Here is a 16,387-nt window from a genome sequence, read left to right as displayed (position 1 = left end):
TGTTTAAGGTAGATATTTTCGTAACCTTTACGTTCGACCTAATTTAAAGCAAAAAGAGGGGCAATGGGATCAATTCAAGACATTTTGGAAGCTTTCAGCTAGCTATACATACACAATTAGACGTTTTACGTACTGCACTTTTTCGTCGCATTTTACAACCAAACGACAATATATTTTTTTCCTTCGGAAATTTATCATTGATAGAGGTATAACATATCAAAATTTGAAAGGAGGTTGCCAAGGCAGTTTCCAAGTGGAAGCAGATGGGTCGAATCCCAGCATGTCTGTTTTCATTATGGACGGCGTGAAAAGGATAAAGTAGCCTAAATTAAATACCGGCCATAGCCGTTCAGTGCAAGATCTAGTGGTCCAGTGGTCAAGATGAAAGTCTCATACGTCGGCAGTCGATTTTAATGTTCTCATGCAATGACTTCCCTTTAATGTTTATGATTTATTTTAGAATATAGAATTTTAAATGAAATATTAAAATGGGAAAAATCGAATCTCGATTAAAGGCCCTGTTACACGGTGCAATGTTTCTTGCAACTTGCAATGCTATTCTTCTTTTGAGAGATGTAAATTTGGCAACTATCGAAATTTTGTCGTTACTACACTCCATGGCGTTTCACTATCATTTTGAAGCCTCTTCACTAATTTACAACTCTCAAAAGTAGAATTGCATTGCAAGTTGCAAGAGAGATTGCACCGTGTAACATGGCATGGGCCTAAGTCCCGGCAATGAAAAAAAATAGTCGAAGTTTGAGAATTCAGTGCATTTGAGTACTTTATTAAAAAATCCCCTGGGAAAATTGGAAAGGAAAAATATTTAAAAAATGCAACACAACAAAAGTCAAATAATGTATAAATGCAAATAGTATATATCACATCATTAAGAATAGCGAGGTGATTTTACATAATATGTTGTATTTTGATATGACACATGATTATAATTTTGAATAATTTTAATGCCCGAAATTACTAAAACATATAACATATAAATTAGCATTAGATTCTTCACGTAAATGAGTTGAAATCAACAATAGATCACCATTAGATTTATATAATTGACGCAATTATCGTAGGCTTGTGATTCGTTTATGAAAATACACGATATCAAAGTTAACACTAACTATAATTTACAAAGCTTGAAATAAATGTATATCCATTCCTCTTGTCTACAATACAATATGTGCATGTCTGAGGAGGAGTTCTCAGTTCTAGAAAATGAAAAATGGTACCAGCAAAGTTATTATTTCGTATAAATATCACTAAAGAAGTCTTCCTACCTATTTGGATTAGATCGCTCTATCGCGAGTATACCGGTTTACAGATTTTCGATCATATTTAGGGTAGGAAACGTTTAGCCACATTCAGAGCAAATCTCTATTTTTGACCCTACTCCCTAAGCTTTTTAACGCTAAATCAATTTGGCAAAATCAAAGATATTCCATGCAATGCCTTACAATTTCATTTTAACACAATAGATAAGATCATTTACAAAATATTATTCCCTGGTCAGTGGCATATGTGGCCACTTATTTGTCAAGCGATCCGGAGTATTACGCGATAATCACGCAAGTGGTATTTTTCAAAATCAAAGGACATGCAGATGTATAAACTACACTGTTCCTTAAAGCACCCCAAAAGCGACATAATCTGGCTGCGAATAATTTCGTGAAGAAAAATTACTTTCAGAATTTTGATTAACTTCATTTTGCATAGAGTATCATTACAAATTGCACGAATGTTTAGCCATCAGGCAGTAGCAAAATGATTTTCAACAAATTGTTTTTGTTGATGCTGTAGCAAAATGTCTATTTTCTTCAACAGATTGTTAACGCGGTAACAAAATCAATATTTTCTACAATAAATTGTTTCTTCGCCAAAGAAAAATGAATTTGCATTATGTTTAAAGAAAGTACATTTTTGTTAACTTATTTGTCGAATATCGCATTCATCCTATTAAAAATATACCTGATTGGCTTCCATAGCAATCCTTTCGTTTTTCGTATCTGCATGATCGTCAGTAATTTCCACCTCTGGCTTCCGATGAATTTCCACAGTGAAAATATAAAGATAGGCTCCAACAATTCCTCCCAGACTGCACGCTATTGGTGGAATCCACGCCCAATGATTATGTGCCCTGTAAAAGAGTTTACGTATTTAACATTTTATTGGCTCATGAGAACGAGGCTCTGAGGCCCAATGGCGTAATCACCAAGAGGGCGTAGTTATGTCTGTGTTCACACTCAATTTTGGAATAATTATGATTAATATCAGAAAGAAAGCGTTCTCTTACGTGAATACTTCACTTCCCCATCCAGCCATAGCAGTGAATATCCTAGGTCCCAGATCCCTGGCCGGGTTAATTGCGTAACCACAGTTAAATCCAAATGTCATTCCGATCAAAAATACGATAAAACCGATAATGAGTGGAGCCAGACCTGAGTTCGGTTTACTGCCATTCTTTTTGTCGATTAATGCAAATAGTAGCGCCACTAGCATTGCAGTACTGAAGAACTGTTAACAAAAATATGATGTAAATTGCTTAACGTTAACCAATTGGACTTTTCTTACAAATTATTGGTAGAGTGTGCATTGTGGTTTTATCAGTAAGTCAGTAACCACAGATATAACCTTGCGAGACAACTTTTTTGCGTTGTCCAGTGCAAGGACGTAATGATAGCAATAGTCATGTGTGAATTTTTCGTAGCACCAATTTCGTTTGAGAAACACTTTCGAAAGCAAACGAGTACACTGATATGCTAGAACTGCCAAATTGCCAAACTTATAATTGCAACCGGTTAAAATTCGTCATCCAATTACCTGGTCCCAAAAGCCAGTCATGTTGGTGACAAAATCTTTCGGATACGTTGCAAAAATTCCCGCTGTTCCTTTACTTCCAAGAACTTGTCGAGTCCCACCATCAAAATGTTCAATTGCATCTATATAATGACGTAATGATAAGGGTCATTAGCAGTCTAGTCCCCTAAATTCTAAAGTCCTCAAATGTTCAAGTGCCTTAACTCCTGTTTTCAATTTCGTAAACTCATACCCAAAGTAACAGAAGACATTGAAATACACGTATGTGCCACACATACCAAAGTATATAGCGTAGACAAACGCGGCAGATATAATTCCTCCCAGCATCTGTGATATTATGTAGATCGGAACTTTCCAGAGAGGAAACCTTTGAACGGAGGCAAACGCTAAGGTCACCGCAGGATTGATATGAGCACCTAAAATTGGAATATGAACCAATTAGCTGTTACATGCCATGCATTGGACAACCTTTTTTAAGGCAAATAATTAATCTCACAACTGCGTTTTTGTTATTTTATTCCATATTCATCCCCGTTTTTAAAGTTTATTACAATGTCAGACAAATCATATATACTTTTATTTACAAGGGTAATAAACCTTATTAAATATCAATTCAAGAATTGTACATCTACCATAGTGATAGTGCAAAATTTACCATTCATGCTATTCAAGCTATGTGCACACGAGCGTCGTTTTTGAGCGTTTTCAAACTCGTTTTCGCCTATAGTTTATCGTTTTTATGCCCTTCCACACGATCCGATGAAAAAAAATCCTCATGCGATATGTTGAATTAGCTTTAACTTCTGGCGGTGTTTGAAACCATTTTTGATACAGAAACGAAGGTAAAAACGCTCAAAAAGTCGCCGTGTTCCAAATTAATCCAGTTTTTTAGTCCCTCCCGTATGATTATCAACAGCAGATGCGAGATACTTTGTACAGGTCTCGGCGAGTCCCTTTCCAGCAAAATGCCCAAAGAGGTTTCCAATCAACAGGCCAATGAAACTGCCGACAAATGGTATTGGGATGATACACTGCCCAAGAAACATCCCTACAATACTTGAACCCGAGCGAGATGAAGCTAACAAGACTGTATCTATGACTTCCTTGATAAAGTCCTCTCTAGTTTTGATCAAATTGCCTTCATTCCACTTCTGTTTGGCTTCATAAATGCTATAGACTGCATTACCGATTTCAAAAACTAATGTGGAAGCCACGCCGAAGATTGAGCCAAGCCCTGAAAGTGAAGATTTGTAGATTTAAATCCATGTAGAATACTGTAAAATTAGATTCATGTGTGGCTAGTAGGACCTACATACATGCAGTATCAGGCCCCTATATAATCAACTTACATGTATTTATTTTGAGAATGACAGATTCAGCTAGAAACTCATATATATACGACGCTGTATCTTTTAATGTTTTCCGGTAATGCCTTATTAAAGAGCTTATTCACCCATCTTGCCAACGACGCCATCTTGAATTTTTAACTCCATTTCAGGTGATCGAGGGTGATTGAGCCCTTTTGGGCCTTAAATATGGTATCAATTTGAAGGCGAAATCACTTGTTTTTATAGTTTAACATAACAGGCAATGTTATTGAAACTAGAAGAACATAGTCAAGACGATAGGGGTGATATTTCTGAACTCAACCTAGTACTTTTCATATCTGTACGTCTTAAAGTGAGAGTGAATTGAATCATTCAAGATGGCGTCGCCATTGGTAAATAAGTGAATACGTGATTTATACTCCAAACCTGAAATGCCATCGGCTCCTTTTATGCCAATCCAATTCCCGAAGGCGGTGCGAGCAAGCTTTTTTTCCACACATTCCGTGACCACTTTCGGGACTTGTTGTAATCCTTGAAATCCTGTCCTGGCAAGCCCGCCTGCAATCTCCACGAGGGAAAGAACCATTGTGGTGGATTGAAGACTGATATTCCAATCACATAAACACCACATCACAAAGGACTCGCAATTATTTTTTGCTAAATTATAGTACTTTTCATCCTTTCTTTCTCTAGCCCGTTCAATGACCTTTTCGAAAAAAGAAAAAAATCATTAAATCAAATATTTGGATTAATTACATATACCGGAAAGTTGTATCTATAATATACCACTATTGCCAAGTAGGCAGTAGCTACGTTGTAATTTTACTTTCGTACTTTTCAGGTAATTTGAACGGTGCAATACTCAAAGATATACCGGCTTTAAGGACAAAGCAATTGTGTTTAATAAGCGTACATGCCACATTTTACATGATAAACATGTGCCCATCACAAAGTCATGCATCGGCATCAAAATTCATTTTTTTATAACGACCCTGCAACCCATCATCCTTTTTCGGGCTTAGAGTTTTTATGTTTTGCAAAGACAACCTTTACTGAAGAGGAATTCAAAGTCACAAACTTTGTTTACACACAGGCACAGACCGCACAGTACATGTTTACGCCTCTTACATATGACAAGTTTTAATTGGCGATTGCACGTGTGTATATGCACAGCAAAATTTCTATGACAAGTTTTTTCTTTGATAAGTTTTACTTGCTCGTGTGAACGAGCCAACAAGTTTACTTTGACAATTTAGTTTGCAGCCAGTGATGTAATCCTACAGCGGACAACGTAAGCGCCATTGCAAAATACTATAGTCCGCTGGCCTACCGCATACAAGTGCTCACATTATGTGCATGACAAGTTTTCTTTGTTGCCTCATACATGCAGACGAGCAAAATTTGTACTTTGACAATTTTTTCTATGACAAGTACACTTGTCACATAAAAACTTGTCATAGAAAACCTGCTCGTCTGTAAGAGGCTTTAGAAATTAATGGCTGATCGGGTAAATCCCGATTTTTTCAGAAGACGTATAATTGCATGTTTATTATTCATATGCACATTTTTTTATTCATTACATACACAGGTTTACTTTACTAAACAGCTATATGATATACAATTGAGGAGTACAAAAAGTATTTACCTCTTTCGAAGGAAAGCGTCTCAGTTCCTCAGGCCAGACAACTCTTTCGACTTCTGCTCCTTTCTCTATAAGCTCACTTTCGCTTTCGATAAAATCTTTATGCGGTAATGTAATTTCTTGAACAATGCCTAATTGTCCAAGAGCAGACCCAGAACCGAAAGAAAACGTACTAAAAGCCTGTCGAAACGCGTTGTTTGCAGTGTTAGAGTAGTGAATGATTGTTGGCCGGCTTTCTCCTTCCGATCCAGTGCAGAGAAAATGGTGGTAATACAACACCTTTCCGGAGACGGATTTTTTCTTGATCAAATGATCACCAGCGTGCATGTCTGCGAATTTGCAGATCGGTTGTCTGGCTTGTAAATGCCATTTTAGTAATTCTCTTTGCTTCTTGTCATTGAGTTCCGAGATATCTTTCCAAATGTCATCATTTAAACTGTTTCTCAGAGACATCACGAAGAACTGCGTCGATACAAAACGTCGAACCAAACTGAGAGGCCCACTGGCGGGATTTTATTCATATGTGAGCAGCGAGAGGGGTTTTCCCTTTCGTTTTAGTCCACACATTATTTTCACCGACTGAATTGTCAGTCACTATTTATATGGAGCCTGCTGAGGCATGCATGTTAGTCCATACCAAAGGAAGTGGTGTAATCGCATGTTGTTGAAAGACTGCCAAGGCCAAGGTAGATAATAATGCCAATATACCTACTGCCCGTACTGGGCTTTCCCCTGACGAGGACGTGGCAATATATTATTTATATACGTGTATGTGCACTAAAAATAGTCACGGTACTTTCGATTAAACAGTGATGAATTCTGGCAATTCTTTTTACGACAATGCACATATAGTTTATTCAAAGCAATAAATAACCTTGCTTTTTTTATTTGAGACGATACATAGCTCTAGCCTATAGATAGTTTCTCTTCATGATTTTTGATCGAAAAGCAAAGATGAATATTTTGCTCTTTACCAACTCGTTGAGAGTTCCCTGCTCAGTTATACTGCATTATGAATGGTTACTGTATTCAACTGAGCATGCAACCTTTATTCTTAAAGTTGTTTGCGTGTGTTTCTAGAAAACTAAAGGGTACTGCATTGCTTTCTTCCACGACATGACTAACCAACCAACAAATATCTCAAAGTATCTTGTTTCATTACCTTAGCCCTAGTTACCCCCATGCTGCTTTGTTGAACAAGCCATCTAATTGCAATTTTGGATTTTTCTCCAATGAATCAGATGACAAAAAACGAGGGTTCGCGTGAAGATAAGAAAGCATACTAGCAAAGATTACGGTGTATTTTGTCAACTAAATTAAGAGTTTGCCAGACTTTGCCGGGATAGAATGGAATTTCAGCTTATAAGTTTAAGTGTATTTTAAGCCCAATTCGAAATAAACTTCCAGCTGCTTGTTAGTTTCGTTTCAAAAACCACTTAAAAACCAATCATTGTTATTTTAATACACTTAATGTTTTGTGTGGGCATTACTTTGTTTTTTTTTTCTCTTCAAAGTTCATTTCAAATAGCCCTTAGTGAGGCAAAAATATTCGTGCCTATACGAACATCCAAGTTTTTTATTACAATCTATTTCAAACATTACATTGACTGCTTCCTGTAAACGAAGGCTTTGCCTTTGACAAAGCTTTTATTCACTTACTCTGCTGGTTTCATTGTTGATTTTTAACAAGGCAACTTGTTCAAACAATACCTTTTTTAATGATTTAAATAAATATTACATGCTGAGGCATGAGGCATGAATTTGTTTTTTTAACCCCTCTAGGCTCAATTCAAATACGTCTTTGAGTCAGGCAAAAAATGGTTAAACGACTATTTTAAAACGAATACGACTCCTGTCTTTTATTTACTTGGTCCTAGCATAGTTATTATGTCCTAGATACCTGTGCTTCTTTGAAGGGCGAATTTACTGCATTTTTTTCTCTCTTATATAGATATATTCACATATAAATAATGCTGATTGTAAAGATACGGATAGCGCTTTTTTCAACCGCTTTTAACCCAATGAAGTATATTTACTTGCAACGAAGTAGTTCTTTTGTATTGTACCTTTCACTTGTAACGAAATAATTTATATTTTACAGCTGGACATATGTGAATCGTTATTTTGAAAATGCTGAATGTGGACTCATTATAGTGCGCTTAGAGTGACATATACGTAAACAAAAAAATTTCCCTCTTTCTTTTGCTTCTATAGCTTACGTTATGCAAGTCCACATAATAAACAGAACATTATACACAGCTGTGGAAGGATATGGATTGTATGTTCTTGTGGCAAGAATGATATCTCGATCTTATCAATAAAATCAATAATAAAATAAAATATCAAATGAATAAAAAAGCCATATCTTTGACTTTGTGCAACCATTGATGTAATAACTTAGCATCAAATGTGGTATAACAACTGCCTAAATAGACAAAACACTTCTCGATGTTTCGACCTGAGGGCCTTCGTCAGGAGAGTTAAGGCCCACGTCGAGAAGTGTTTTGTCTATTTAGGCAGCTGTTATACCACATTTGATGCTAAGTTGTTTGAAGACGCTGCCACGCTGCTCCTTGGTTATATTGGAACTCATTTATGTAATAAGTTAATTACTGACCTGATATTGATCCGGCCCAGTAGACGCCCATCGTCACGGCCATTCCCCAAGAGAAATTGACTGATAGGAATTCACCAGCTTCACCTTCACTTAAAACAGATTGAGCCACTGAGGCATTGCCGTATACCTTAATAGAATGATGCAGTGGACAATATTTGAGTATGTTTATTTCTGCAGATACAAAAAAGTTAAAAATACAAGGCACCTAAGAAATAATTATCGGTCTAGAAAGAGAAAGACCGTGATTAAAGGAAATATTTTCACCAACGAATAGACATACGCACAGTTGGTTAGTTATGAAATTATTGCTAAGTTTAAATATACATATTCGACACACTCTTCATATAATTTAACTATTCAATATTTTTTCCGAGTTGAATGCGTTCGAATTACTTGCGGACCACTGCTAATACGGTTTTTAAACCGTTACATCGATTTTGTGTCCTAAATTATTGCAGTCTCAAATGTTACAAAAAAGAGCTACAGTTATCTCGCTTGAGCTTGTAACGCCTAATCTTTGGTGCTATGGCATGTCCGTGACGTCCGCGCGAGAAACGATCCCAGGACGATTTCGGTTTGTTCGAAGACTTCGTGCCGCCCACGCGTGATTTTCGTAAACTCGCGACAAAAAAAGGAAAAACCGAGCGCGTTTTTCAACTCGCTCTAACTACGGTAGCCCGAGGAAAAATGATGCTAAATTTGCTAAATTCGCGAAAAAAGCATGGGTACTAGTGAGCTAATAAGGCCCCATTTACACTATAGCGTTTCACTGTGCAATAAACCTTTCTTATAATGACGTCAAACGGGGAAAGTCTGACATTACACAAAATTTGATTGGCTCCACAAAACTATGAAGCCAAGCAAACTTCGTGTAACACGATACTTCCCGCGTTTGACGTCATTATAAGAAAGACCCATTATTTAACAACTGACATTTACGTATTGTAATCATGCAAAATCTCACCAAAAGTATGAAGGTTCCCATGAATTCAGCCAAAGCCTCTCGCACCCATTCTGGAGTATTTAGCCTCAATTTTCTCAGAACAATAGGCAAATCACTGAAAAAGAAAAGCAGTACCACATGAAATAGCTGAGGCGTATTTGACACTGTTTGATGCAGAAATGTTTTCCCTGAGTGGGAGATTTTCGATGTTTTAGAGCCTACCTTCAATCGCTCATTTTATTAAGAGAGTACGTTCTGACTGATCAGTAATTCAGTCAGATTTTAAGTTTCTATGTTACCTTAAATAAGTCTGAGTATGAGTAAGGCAGTAAGCTTATAGAATATACAGTCGTGATGGAATGACATACACAATTTTGCAAACGCGTTTTAAAACAAACCACTCGTACGGGCAAAATATCGAGCTTTCGGCATTTACTGCTTGTTATATTGGACATAAATATACAAGCCCAATATTGAACGCAATGATATGCGCAGTTCAAATTTATTTCACCTATAAATTTAGTACAATTGTTAGAACCCTCTTTCTAATTACTGGCTGCAATTACTTGTAATTGTTCCAATACATTTTAACAACTGCGTAAAAGCTAAGCATCAGAATTACAAAGGCGATGTTACATAATTCATTGCATCCTTTGAGGCTCACGTTGGTTTTGGAAATTATGTTCAATTACAGTTTTGACTTTTGAGAGCCCAAAGTTTTCGTAAAATGAGCATTTTACGAACTCCAAAATGTGTCGCCATTTATATTCGTACTTGATCTGTCAAAATTTCAGTAATAAACTAACTCTCGAGATACCTTTTTTTAAAAGAGTTGAAACCGCTCTGGATGTTTTATTCGGCGTAACGTAATAATGATTTTAAACACAATAACGTTATTTACAGACTAGATGCTGAATTTAACGACAGTTTTAAGGACGAAATTTCGATCGCGCAAAAAATATACCTACAGCAGAACGATGATAAGAAATCAGGCATTTATATAAGTGCACAGGAATGTCCTACATTCATGGCGCTCACATTGCATTGCCCCCGGAAAAATTTAAAAACTTTGATAACCCATGCATTTACTGCCTGGCTAAGTACGATCGATGGCAAAGGCCGTAGCAGATTTTCCACGTTTGACATCATTATAAGAAAGGTCTATTGTATCTCTTATGTGGGCACAACAAACCACTCAGTTATGGTTTGCAACTCGGCGATGACATTTCAGAACCACATTATTCATTAATCTTATTTTTTTGCCGCTGGGCACATTAAAAAAGTTGCAGCAAAAATATGCGGTCATTTGATATCTCCTCATAACACGTATAATCTGATCATTCTCATTTGCTCATCTTTTTTTTCTTTCAATAGCGATTCTTTCGTATAAGGATATTAATTAAATCATGGATTCCAAATCGTACGGATATATGACAGATTGGACAAATCCTCTTTACACTTTAGGCTTAAGTCAATATTCGCAGCGCAGAACCATCGAGCATATTGGAAATTCGCAATAATAGACCTTTATTACACAAATATTTGGATTTAATAAAGTGCAAAGCCCATATACCGTTTTTGCATATGTCAAAATATTTTGTTAGCATGCCTATATGATGTCTACAAGAATACAATAATAATATTTTATGACATATTTAAACCGTTTCAAAGCAGCATTCATATTACAACTATAGAATTACAATACGTCCATGATCTTTATGCATTATATCAGTTGAGGCAGTGTTGCACTCCGCCTAGATAAAATCGATATGCATAATATAGTTATTAAAATAATATATTACGCAGACAGCTTATATCATAACTTTTAGTTCAAGAACGATTTATATATCAGTTATTCATTTTATGAAAAGCCGATTTAATGGTGTTTTAATAAAAACTACAATGAATAAACCGTTTGTGTTTTGCTATAATGACTTGCATGTTGAACTCTTCGCTGCTGGAGCAAAAACATGCACCATGCAGGCATAGCACAAATATTTCATGCGTACGGTGCGTATAATAAACTATTCTAAGTGTAAGTATGGTACGAACTTTATTTCCAAACATGGAAAATTCTTCCGCTGATGTTTATTATATAATCTTAACACTTATCTGTCGTCAGGTTGGTTCATAGCAGGTCATTTAACGTTACAAATTAGTACGCACCTTTTAACATCATAGCCACAGTATGATACGAGACTGAGTACTGACAGCATCTGCATAAGCAACTATATGACCAGATAGCTGTAGCTTAAGTCTTTTTGTTCCCATTAGCTTCAACGCGTAAAATTTCAGCTTTTCTAATATGCGTATTGCGTATTAACTATCTACAGGAAATATCACCGGTATATGTATACCGATTAACGACTGATACTATATAGTGGCAGTAGTGCTGTTACTGCTGTAGTAAGACCGGGTTCCGGTTTACACTGTCATATTTTCTGTGATCAGGTTGGAATTTTCAAACAACAAATCCTAAGTTTGTTGAAAATACTGGAGGGAACTGTAACACTAATTAACATTAAGTTAGTTCATCCTAATACTCAGTACACATTTAACAATGCAAAATTGCAACTATGATCACAGAGACTTTGACAGTGTAAACCGAGCCTAAGGTAAACCTTGACAGAAAATGGCCTAGCAAGGCTCGAACACGCTGTTTTAAAAGCTTCAACACCCATGAGCAGTTATGCGGCTACGCATTCCTCGTCATCGCTTGCACTTAACCGAGGGTTCAATTCAAAACAACGCGCAACCCTGTGAATTTAGGACACTGTGTGTTTCAAATAGACCCTGAAGTACAAGTGTACGCCTGACTGGAGCCTTTTTGAAAAGGAATGCTTCGAGTAAATGAAATGTTCTGTGTACTTTTACTATCCATATATTATACCATTTATAGAACTGGCATGCATCTGTCTCTTACTTTTGCCTTTTCCTTGCGACTTGAGCTGATGGTCGAAGCAACGCCGGCATTTCGGAATTTTCCGCCATTTTTCAGCCGTGTTTATTTACACTGGCTTTGCAAGGAATTTGCTGATAATTTATATAACCCTCTATCAATTTCAGGCAGTTCTCGGCACCCCGCGCGTGCAACACAATGTATACAGTGTCATATGATATGTTAACACAATATCATGACAAGAAGAGGTGAAATATTTAGAATGAACTATCGGAGTATTAAATATTAATGGCGGGCTCAGATCAGGGGATAAGAGCTTGCTTCCGTACCGTGCAACCTCGTGTCCCTTCGAAACATTTTTGCCATTTGAAGACTTCTAAGCAGGCATCGGCCATGGACATGCATAAAGAAACAGCTTTATATGAGAAAGTGTTGCCTTCTTGAGCGGTTGGCCATGTTTTGTACGAGCTGGTTGGTCGTGTGGAAACGACTTCATAGTCCACCATAGTGAAAATGTACAGGGTGACTCAGAAAAAACGAGAACTACTGTAATAGAGTTTGAATGCCTAAGCACCATGTTGGGACTCACAGTGTTTTTATTAATAATAGTATACAATTATGGATAACAATATTTAAATTCATGTCTCATGGCCCTCTTGGGCATGCCCCTTACTCTAACAAATTTAAAATTTTTCATATTTAGCATCTTGAAAGTTGCCTTAAATCCCCACGGACAAAAATTCGCGAACAGGGCATTCATTCAAATCTTAACAATGACTGGTTTTATTGGTTTCCAGAGGCACCCTGCATGTAGGCCACCTGCAATTAGGCCACCAAATTATCAGTACGCCTCCTCTGTGAGTGTCAGATATAGCAGGTAATTGGATATAGCTGAGTTACTGAGAAAAAGTTCTTAATCTCCTCGGCGATACAAAAAAATAAATCGTAAAAAAATTTTATAATCAACGTAATCACATATTTATAACACAACGTTTCCTTCTTAACATTGCTTGAAATCCCTAGAGGAAGGTCGAATACTTGCAATTTCGAGTATTCAGTATTCAGCTGCGATAATCATTCCAGTTATAAGAATATGTTTCAGAAACATTTCTAATTTTCATCTAATGCTTTCTCCTAATTTATAAGGGAAAAGTTGTAAAATTCTCTTGAGGTAAAATAACTTGAAAAGAACTTTAAAATCAGGAGATTTCTCTCTTTAAATTGATTACTGTTTTTTCAGTTTACTGATGAAGTCTGGAAGCTTCGCAGTAATAAAATTACGTGGTCTATACGTAGAAACTAATAATTATATATAATTTTATTATGTATGTACTTTGTTTTCATACTTAAATTCATTCACCTCAGAGAACCTTATCCTGTTTTCGCTCTAACATTTATTCATTTTCATTAGCAATATAATTAATTCATTTAAGAGTCCACGTAGTATACCCGTAATACTCGAAAGTTAACCTTACCTCGGAGTGGGGTCAACTAATAAAGGTATATTGACTTTGTCATGATCTTGACTACATTCGAGCATTGCGGAAGTACCTTCCAAGCGTTGCAGTGAGTCCATTTCAGCGACAAGTCATAAATGATTCTAAAAAATATCCCTTCAGCAGGACCCAAGTCTAATATTACAGTTTGTGTTTTCCCTTGGGCTTGAACACAGACTAGCATTCGCGGTCAGGATATAAGCGATTGTGTGCAGCCAGTTGGCTCATAAATGATAGTGATGTTAATAATCAATGAATGATGGTAGAACGAACTACTAGTTATTCGCTCTCTCGTCTGGCTAGCTCGAAGAATCAGAATTACCAATTTTTATTATACAAATCTTGTTATTTATCTGCGTCTTGAATGCCCCAGCTTCCGTATACAGGAACTTTAGTATTGGAAAGCATAAAAGTTGCATTCAGTTCCGCGCGCTCTCAAACCACTGATCTCTATAATGTTGCTGAATGCAACTTCATGCTCTTCACAAAATGCGCTTGGATACATGCAGCATGGCTGGTCGTATTTGCATTCTTTCCCCGAAATAACGCGGTAAAATTTCTAACAAACCCTGCATTAACCCCTAGAATAACTATCAAACCATCTCAAGCGAAATGATTTGTCACTTTGATACCAACGACTTTAGCAACAGCCTTATAGAATTACCATACACCGTGCAGTCCGTGCTTTATGCCACTAAATAAACTAAAAAGGCTTAAGGCGCGTTATGAATTCACCATGAAAACTTTAAGGAATGTATCATCGGCTATTTACGCTTTGCAGATTTTAATTGTGGGGGATTACTGTGAAACAAAGGCAGGGCTAATATAAAACTTTGAGTTTATATTTGTTTTAGGTGGAACCTGTCACTTGGTCGTACTCGTACGATTGGTTTTGAAAGCATTCGTATCCAGCGTAAAACATTAGAGACTTAGAGTGTCCTATATACACTCAAACGAACATACACGCGAGTCTCCAATTCAGCTCATATTTCAATACAGAACTCAATATACAGAAGCGCTGCGCGATTAAAATGTTTAGTGCCTCCCATAATTTGCTATGTTCAAGTATCCTTTATTTCGTTTTATTTAGGTAATACTTGCTTGTGTTTAGTGTCTGAGCAAACATCAAACATGCACAAACTTTTCACGGAGATGCGATCCAAATAGATTTCACTGAAAAACAAATTGTTTCGTGTATCAATATTGAAGCCTTGAGGTTCCGATTTCGAACTTGATTAAAATGAAATGAACTCTTATACACCTGCATGCCGACGAAGCTGGTATACACGGTGGTTTGTAGTAATATGTTAGTTCAGTTGATGTGTATGCTGTCCGCCTAGTAAAACAATGAATAAGCCTTCCCGCTGGGTGGCATGGGTTGTGACAGCTAACGGCTGCATGAAAGCAAATGAGATGCTCCCAATTAGCTGGATATCAAATCCTCATGGCGCGCTAGTTTGCCAGAGTTTGGATAATTGGATAGTATAACTTTTACTACAGATTGATTACAACACGACCTTTCATTGTTAAAGCATGATACAAGACTTTGTAGTTAATGAGAATCGTGAAATTTAAGAACCACTTGGATAACAACACATCGTATATAGAAATCATAGAATACAATTTGAGATAACGAAGAAATCTGTAGGTAAACTAATAAAATATCAGCTTCTTGAACTGAAATGATCCTGTAACTCACTCGATTATCTTTTAGCGTGTTCACAATCAAGTACCCGATTGCATGTTGCGCTTTGGGAGGCATAAGACAAAATAAAGCCAGCTTTTTTTAATCTAATTTGTTTTCTGTATACACAGTGGGCCGTGGCTACTTGACTTTGTGCGACAAGTGCATGATTATCGGCAAAAAAACAGAATTCGCAATTTTATTAACTGGTGCGTGGTGTAGGTTTTGAGGTGAAACCTATTATTTGGAGACACACGGCGAAATTACAACGCAGTGGATCAAAGAATAAATATCGATGGTTTCTAGATTTCAATAACAAGGAATATATTCCTACCTCATTTCGACTGCCTTTCTGTGATGAAACTCCTGTGAACGTTTTCCCAGCAAATCAATTAATTCAAATTACGGGCAACCTTGACTTGTCGGAGTGATGTCAAGTCTGCGCAAGATGTCATCTGTTATCGAATTAATAACTTCTGTTGACAATCTGCGCATTGTGATAACATCCCAGTTAAGACAAGATCTCAACAATTCGCAATACATGGTAAAAAACAATGGTATCAAATTACTCAAATTTACGAAAACACTTTGGCATTTCCCGGGAAAACTTTAATAAAATTGCCGATGTGGTGCCAAATTTGACCAACCGAACATCACCGGGGAATGTCAAATGTAAGAAGAATGACATTTTTGCGCCTAGTTATGCGTAAATAACATTCAGAATCCCACTACAAGGCAGGTGTATTCCTTCATTATACTGTCAATATATTGTCGTAATATAATCGTCGAACATAAAGTGTTTGTCATGCAGTAATCGGAAAAAGTGTCATTTCTTTACGTACTGCGGTAAATGCTGGATTGCTCGCAGTTCAAGACGACGATTTCAAAAGAAAGCGAACGAGGAAAAATGATCGCGCGACACATTTTGCACTTGAACGATTAACTTTTTTTATCA

At 36.7% G+C, this 16,387-nt stretch overlaps 2 protein-coding genes across 3 annotated transcripts; both read right to left on the bottom strand.

Moving 5' to 3' along the window:
• Positions 1–843: 843 nt before the first annotated feature.
• Positions 844–16,033, bottom strand: LOC114531040 (aquaporin-3-like). 2 transcript variants are annotated; one of them, XM_028552682.1, is made up of 8 exons: positions 12,277–13,604; positions 9,375–9,468; positions 8,411–8,537; positions 3,102–3,239; positions 2,827–2,945; positions 2,300–2,520; positions 1,975–2,143; positions 844–1,217 (listed from the first exon to the last, which is right to left on the bottom strand). In XM_028552682.1, exons 1-8 carry the CDS (start codon positions 12,342–12,344, stop codon positions 1,212–1,214), a joined length of 942 nt encoding a protein of 313 aa, XP_028408483.1. In that variant the 5' UTR covers positions 12,345–13,604; the 3' UTR covers positions 844–1,211. The 2 variants fall into 2 exon arrangements, with proteins under 2 accessions (XP_028408483.1, XP_028408484.1); XM_028552683.1 differs by lacking the exon at positions 12,277–13,604 and adding an exon at positions 15,767–16,033 and having other exon boundaries at positions 846–1,217.
• LOC114531039 lies at positions 3,248–8,232 on the bottom strand. Its single transcript, XM_028552681.1, has 3 exons — positions 5,797–8,232; positions 4,578–4,857; positions 3,248–4,057 (listed from the first exon to the last, which is right to left on the bottom strand). Exons 1-3 carry the CDS (start codon positions 6,244–6,246, stop codon positions 3,699–3,701), a joined length of 1,089 nt encoding a protein of 362 aa, XP_028408482.1. The 5' UTR covers positions 6,247–8,232; the 3' UTR covers positions 3,248–3,698.
• Positions 16,034–16,387: the final 354 nt, after the last annotated feature.

Source organism: Dendronephthya gigantea, unplaced genomic scaffold, assembly GCF_004324835.1.
Source record: "Dendronephthya gigantea isolate DGI-Jeju-01 unplaced genomic scaffold, DenGig_1.0 000068F, whole genome shotgun sequence".
Lineage (NCBI taxonomy): Eukaryota > Metazoa > Cnidaria > Anthozoa > Malacalcyonacea > Nephtheidae > Dendronephthya > Dendronephthya gigantea.
This window is presented reverse-complemented; position numbering and strand designations above follow the sequence as displayed.